General features: G+C 46.6%; 1 protein-coding gene across 2 annotated transcripts; it reads right to left on the minus strand.

Moving 5' to 3' along the window:
• Positions 1-2,979: 2,979 nt before the first annotated feature.
• On the minus strand, positions 2,980-5,574 carry si:dkey-35i13.1 (uncharacterized protein C11orf87 homolog). Of its 2 annotated transcripts, none has more exons than XM_062553385.1 (2): positions 5,276-5,574; positions 2,980-4,641 (listed from the first exon to the last, which is right to left on the minus strand). In XM_062553385.1, the coding sequence occupies exon 2, from the start codon at positions 4,487-4,489 to the stop codon at positions 4,010-4,012; it is 480 nt and encodes a 159-aa protein (XP_062409369.1). In that variant the 5' UTR covers positions 4,490-4,641; positions 5,276-5,574; the 3' UTR covers positions 2,980-4,009. The 2 variants fall into 2 exon arrangements, with proteins under 2 accessions (XP_062409369.1, XP_062409370.1); XM_062553386.1 differs by lacking the exon at positions 5,276-5,574 and adding an exon at positions 4,772-5,029.
• Between the last annotated feature and the right edge of the window lie 1,078 nt (positions 5,575-6,652).

A 6,652-nucleotide genomic window follows, 5' to 3' on the forward strand; every position in this document is an offset into this window, starting at 1 on the left:
GGCGACCATTCTGCGGCTCCTCCATTACAGTCAGCTGAAATACTCTCCGTCTGCACTGAGCAATTACGATGGCCGTCCATACAAACAAAGATGCGCAGGACGGGATCTGTGCACGCTCAATTACACAACGCTGTTCCAGTGCTTCTATTGATTTGGGTATAATGTCACCAGGAAACACTCCACCTCTCACGTCACTTCAGTCTGCATTCTATAAGCAGGTTACTATTGACTGCCATTTGTGTTGTAATATACCAAATAATCAGGAACAGTATTTGCTTGTCTTCACTAAGAGTGTCCTGGTGAAGTTATTCCCATGATTTATTGCACTGAGCCCACCATCTCTGCGATCGGTATCTATCATACCTTAGACCATACTGTGCTCTTCAGAATAGAATTAGTGTGTCTGGATAACGTATGGTTGTAAAAGCAAACTTGTATATGAGCCACTTTGACAGAATCCCCAAAATATTGAGGTCTGTAGCAGATGAAGAACTGGGCATTGTGTCGGTGTGAGGGGATTAATCCTGGATCTAGCGTTATCAGGGTTCTAATCCCCGCACTGAGCCTTTGTTTGTGTGCTGCATCCGCAGGGTTGGAGTTGCTCCTCTCATCTGCATCACCACTGATTGATATAAGGTATTATTTGGGGGGGGGGGGGGGGGGGGGACGTGGGACGTATCGTCCTGATTTATGCTGACCACGTGGCTACTATGTCTACAGTTCAGAGAATATCTACCATCAGTTCTGTGTGCTGGAGATCAACTGATATGTGGATGATATGGTCACAAAATGGCCATCTGAATACCTGGGCCCAATCCAGTGAGGTGAAATGGCTGAACTACAACAGAGGTAGACACGTCAATGTTTCATAATATGTTTCATATGTTATATGTGCATAACACATGTAGCACCGAGGACATCACTCTGGACCATGTCAGGACCTATAGGTTAAATGTATACCATACTGCCTGGGATGTCTCCGGATCCCTTTACAGTGCTCTCCTCCTTACAGCATCCCGCACATATACTATACATCTCCATACACTCCTCACAACCATTCTCTGTGATGTAGACCAACAGGCCCCTGTGCTGAGCTCTTGCTCTAGTTTATTCATGTCCTCCCATGCTTATTTGTCTGAATCATGCACCCCTGGTGAAGAGTAGGCAGCTTTAAGATGCACTTCCCACGGCGTGCGCCAATGCCTCAGGAGTGCGAGGAGTGGGCGCCTGGGCGAGAAGAGCCCTCTTCACACCCCTCGGTTTTAATGTATGGCTGTTAACGTTGACGCTGGCGTTTAGATGGAGCCGGCGGTGCAGGAGGGAGGGATGGAGAGACTGAGAGGGAGATGAAGACAGAAAGAGGACAGAAAAAAAGAGATGCAGATGATAAAAAGAAGGAGGACAAGAGACCGTTGGTCTCACCACACGTGCTGGCAAGACGTGTGGTGAGAAGCTGTGGAAGCTCCTCCTCCTCCTCCTCCTCCTCCTCCCCCTCCTCTTCTTCCTCCTCCTCCTCCCCCTCCTCTTCTTCCTCCTCCTCCTCTTCTACCTCCAGCATCTGTAAATGGACTGAGGGAAGGTATGCAGGGCACAGCACAGCACAGCACAGCACAGCACAGCACAGCACAGCACACCACACCACAGCGCAGAGAAAAAGCATTAGCTGCTCACTACCTCCCTCAGGAAACCCATTAGAACTTGGGTTAGTTAACCAGGTCCTTCATTCATTTCCATGCAGAACACGCAAATACGTTTTAAGAAGGTACAGAGAAAGAAAAACGAAAGACAAATACAGAGAAAGAGAGAGAGAGAGGCTGTCTGCCTCTATAGTGAATGTTTTCTTCTCCCTTTGCCAAACTGTGGGTCATAGTATATATCAAACAATTAGCCTTTTGAGAGAGACAGGAGCTGGATCATTGCGGTGTTTGGGGAGGATAATTGGATTAGCTTCAATGGGGAAGCTAAGACACCAAGCATAACTCAAAGGCAAGGACAGCGAACAGCATGGACAAGATGCCATGGCCCAGCCTTCACCCCGTGCTAACCGACAATCACATCCTCCTCACAGCATCCAACAAGATTTGCATAAATAGCACTGTCTGCTTTGGAAGAAAATTGAAATGACGCCTTGATGTGTGTGTGCCTCTGTGTGTGTGTGTGTGTGTGTGTGTGTGTGTGTGTGTGTGTGTGTGTTTGTATACAAATGATTCATTACCACCACAAACACCCATATAATAAACCATTCCAGAGGAAATGCTCAGGCTAATCCATTTCTGTGGAAAACTGTCAACCCATTTTCAAAAGGACAATGGTTTAATAGTGTGTATTTAGCTGGTTCAGGGCTCGGTGTGTGTGTGTGTGTGTGTGTGTGTGTGTGTGTGTGTGTGTGCGTGTGCGTGTGCGTGTGCGTGTGCGTGTGCATGTGCGTGTGTGTGTGTGTGTGTGTGTGTGTGTGTGTGTGTGTGTGAGTGTGTGTGTGTGTGTGTGCGTGCGTGCGTGCGTGCGTGTGTGTGTGTGTGTGTGTGTTCTCCTGCAGCGCTCCAGCGTGTAGATATGGGCTAATCAATGTGACACAGGCTGGATATAAATTCAGACATTCCATTGCCCCGGTGAGAGTGTGTAAAATTAGCAGCTCATTTCATCAGGGTGTATTAAAATGAATTCAGGTGAGCTCCCAGCAGCCCACCCCACCTCTCTGAAGGATCACAAATAGCACACCCAGATGTGACCTGTCCTCAACTACATCTATTTCCCCACGTTCCTGTTGGAGATGTTGCAAAATATCATTTCTGGAATATATTGAGGAATTGTTTGTTGAATTAGCTTACTGTATACAACAGGACTGCCCTGTGTCCCAAATAAGAGACACATATTTAGCGTGGTCTGTTTAAGAGGCCTACGTGTTTCTCATGTACGTCACTCATTGCCCTAACAACACTCTGTCAAGGAAATGCACACACCAGTTTTAAAATTAGTTCTCATTTATTGTAGATCATCATGAATTACACTTTTTTAATCTTATGATTTAAATAAATTATCAAGAAAGAATAATTGTTTAGCCTATATATTTATCTAAAGGCAAATATGAGCAAAAATAACGAAGGAATATTAAAGAGCGAAATAAAAGCATTAAACTGACTCTGCGCTGCATTATGACTAAACTGAAATGCTTTAGTAGGCTAGTAGTACATAAATATCACTATACAGCACCGTGACCAAAACAGGGGTATACAACCACTAGTAGCTGCAGTTTCACGTTAACAGTCTCGGGAAAGGATTTAGCTGGGTATAAAATTACGTATATGTCTAGGCCAGGTTAATACGGCAGGGATAGCGCTTAGTTAAAAGTACTTAAAATGGCCAGGTTTAACTCTCGCACTACTAGGCTATAAGCTAGCTTAACGAAATAATTATGCTCTACGGAAACACTTAACGTTGACTGGTTTACCATGAACTCAGGAGAAGGGGGTCTACAAAAGAAAATCCGCGACTAACGGGAGTTCTAACGGGGAGAAGAACATTGGTCCGCGTCGCCTCCTCGATTTCAGCACTTCAGAACTGGACAGCGGCGGTCTACTATACAAGATGTACAACGCGCCCGGCCCTCTCCTGCGTCTCTGCCCGACTCTCCCGCGCCCATCACAATACTTCGCCGGCAGGAAAAAGAAAGAAATAGCACATTTCCAAGTAACTGACTTTATCACTATATTACAGTTAATTCCATTTGCCTGTAGATGGTCCTCCGTTCCAGCGAGCTGTAGGCCGGTAAAGTCCCCCAGGAACGGACGTCAAAAAACCGTCAAAGATCCAGAGGCAGATTGTTCGCTCTGTATAAAGTAATTTACCGCTCTTAGTGGTTGCTTCGCGCTCCTGCTGAAGCTATAATGAAGACTTATCATTGTTCATGCTTGTAGAATTGTAGAATCTATTTAACCCCTATGTAATATAATAGTATGAATACACGGTATCTATTTACATTGTTCCTTAAATGCCTCGTCGTATTGCATTATCAAGATACCGCGACAGATTCCAGCAAGTTCTGGTCATTTGCCTGCCCCGTGTGCCGTGTGTTCGCTTTGGACTCGTTCTCCGGGATGGGTGTAACGCTGGAGTCTTCCTGAGACGGTGTGCTCGCTTCGCTCCTCCGGACTGCGGCGGGCGGCCGCTTACCCGGTCTCACCATGATGCACGGCCGGACCACCGGTTTCCCTTTGACGGTTTTGGGGCTGCAGTTGTCGCGTTCGTACTCCTCCTGTGCCTTCTGGATCTTGCGCTTTTTCATCTTGCTTTTGTGAAAGTGAAAGGTGACCAGCGATATAAATATGATTCCAATGATCAACGCGATGAGCACGAACAGCACGGCGGTTGAAGAGAACGACTGGAACAGCTGGTCCATTTGCTCGATGCAGGTGCCATTGTTTTGGGCAGTCCCGTTGAAGGTGCAGGGAGGTATGGAAAGCGCCAAATTCTCGGATGTCCTGGCACTCATTGAGCACGCTTTTCACAGATAAAGTGTGTATTCCGAGAATGACAGGGGGAAATGCTGTGAATACAATCTCCACCAGAGCGTATCTCCAAACACCGTTATATTGCGACCATTCCTCCGGAGTGTTGGGGTCTCTGAGTCCCGTAGGGATCACCCTAAAATGGAACCAATAAAGAATCACAAATTAGCCAGAGCAATTCAGACAGTCAAGAACGACGCATCGCCAGCGACATATTTCCCAGTCAGATCATGACATGCATTTGAAAGCGGCAAACGCTCCCTTACCGCCCAGTATAAAGGGGCTTGTGTGATTCACAATCGCTTCTTCACTACAATGAGCTGGGCGGTGCACTGCAAAAAACCCCTCCGAGATTCAATTCTCTTTCCCCCGACAGTGTCACGCACGTCTGTTTCACGAACTGTAGCTCGGGCTCAAGGTAGAACATCTGAAGGGCACTTCACCGGATTTGAAGTTGTGACATGGACGGAATGTTAAGGTGGATCTACCGGAGGTTATGGTTTTCCTCGTTATGCGAGCATTACGGGTAGGAATCCTTGGCAAACACAACTGAAAAAGTGAAAGGTGGTCCTCGCGCCTTAATTGTTAACTGCGGCATTCCTTTAGATAAGGCAGGCATCAAATGAAGGATTCACACGAGCACGCAGTCACGAAATACTAATGCCATTACATGGTCTCCAACCAAGAACGCCGCGAACCCGCCATCAGTTTAATTCTTATTCATCCCAACCCCAACATCCATAAAATAAGAGCAGATAAAAACAGTTTACCTGACGATAGTGTTGGGTTCCCGCTGTTCCGGAGGCGAAGACCAGCCGGGTTCGCAAAAACTGAGAAAAAGGGAAAGAATTCAGCCAATCCCTGCAGATCGCAATGACGTATCGCGCTTGATAATCGGCAAGCTTCACCGTGACCAGAAGCCCCATTCATACGTACGCTTGATGCCAGTTGTGCTTCTGTCACTCAAATGTGAGAAATAGGAGACAACACGGGAGGAGAACGTATTACTCGAAATACATACTACAGGCATTCGATTCGACCCTCTCATATGCCATGCGGAACTGCGGAAGTGTATAGTCGCCTCATTCAGTTGTAACTTTCCGTGCAAGCGAAGGACGTGGGGTGTAGACTTGCAACTTTACGGGCGTGGAAACCAGTGTCGTAGATGTAACTAGGAGAATAAATACTTGGTGGAAATATGTTATCGCTGCCAAATGAACACATGGGCTGGCAACGTGGGTTGAACAGGCATTATAAGGCGTTTTAAGAATGCCCTTTTCAGATCACTGCCTTCGGATTCCATGCTGGTGAAAGGAGTTGTGCTCATGCTAGGGCGAACTAAGCATGATGGAGGAGACAGATGGCACACATTCTATGGCACTGCCATTACCAAAGGGGTAACATGCAAACAGTAGACAAAAGAAAGGGTATGAAAAGGACATACATAAGATTTACAGATTTACATATGATTGGGTGTAACAAGAGATAGCAAGGTTCACACACACACACACACACACACACACACACACACACACACACACACACACACACACACACACACACAGACGCACGCACACACACACGCATACCACTCACGCATACACACTTTGCAACACCACACTGCTTTGTCACCCCATGTCTATTCTACTCTACTCTATTCTGTTCCCAGTGGTCTTATTGCTCATATCCTGCTGGTTTTGTCCCTGTGAACGCAACAAGAAGACAGTAATGTTCTGCTCAACCCAAAGACGTTTGATTTTTTTAATGTGGGAAGGCAGTTCAGGTAAAAACAAACCTGCAGGTATTTCTGTTTGCTGTTGAGTGGAGGTCTCGTGGGATTTACCGACTCAGATGCCAAAAGACAACCCCTCCCCTCCACTGTCTTCCACAGAGAAACACACACACACACACACACACACACACACTCCACTGTCTTCCACAGAGAAATACTGACTGGCCCAGTAGCTATATCTCTGCACAGATAAACAACCACATGAGTTCACGGTTCATCATGAGCCCTTGTGTGGAGTCTATGGCTAAGATTGGCCTTGTTCATGGTGCTTGTGCAAAAGGCTCTCGTGGCCATGAAATGTCACCTAACACACACACACACACACACACACACACACACACACACACACACACAC

Source organism: Sardina pilchardus, chromosome 13 (genome assembly GCF_963854185.1).
Source record: "Sardina pilchardus chromosome 13, fSarPil1.1, whole genome shotgun sequence".
NCBI classification, from domain to species: domain Eukaryota; kingdom Metazoa; phylum Chordata; class Actinopteri; order Clupeiformes; family Clupeidae; genus Sardina; species Sardina pilchardus.

What these genes read in the sequence shown, in the direction of transcription:
- si:dkey-35i13.1 (XM_062553385.1), bottom strand. Translation starts at nt 4,489, where the DNA reads ATGAGTGCCAGGACATCCGAGAATTTGGCGCTTTCCATACCTCCCTGC.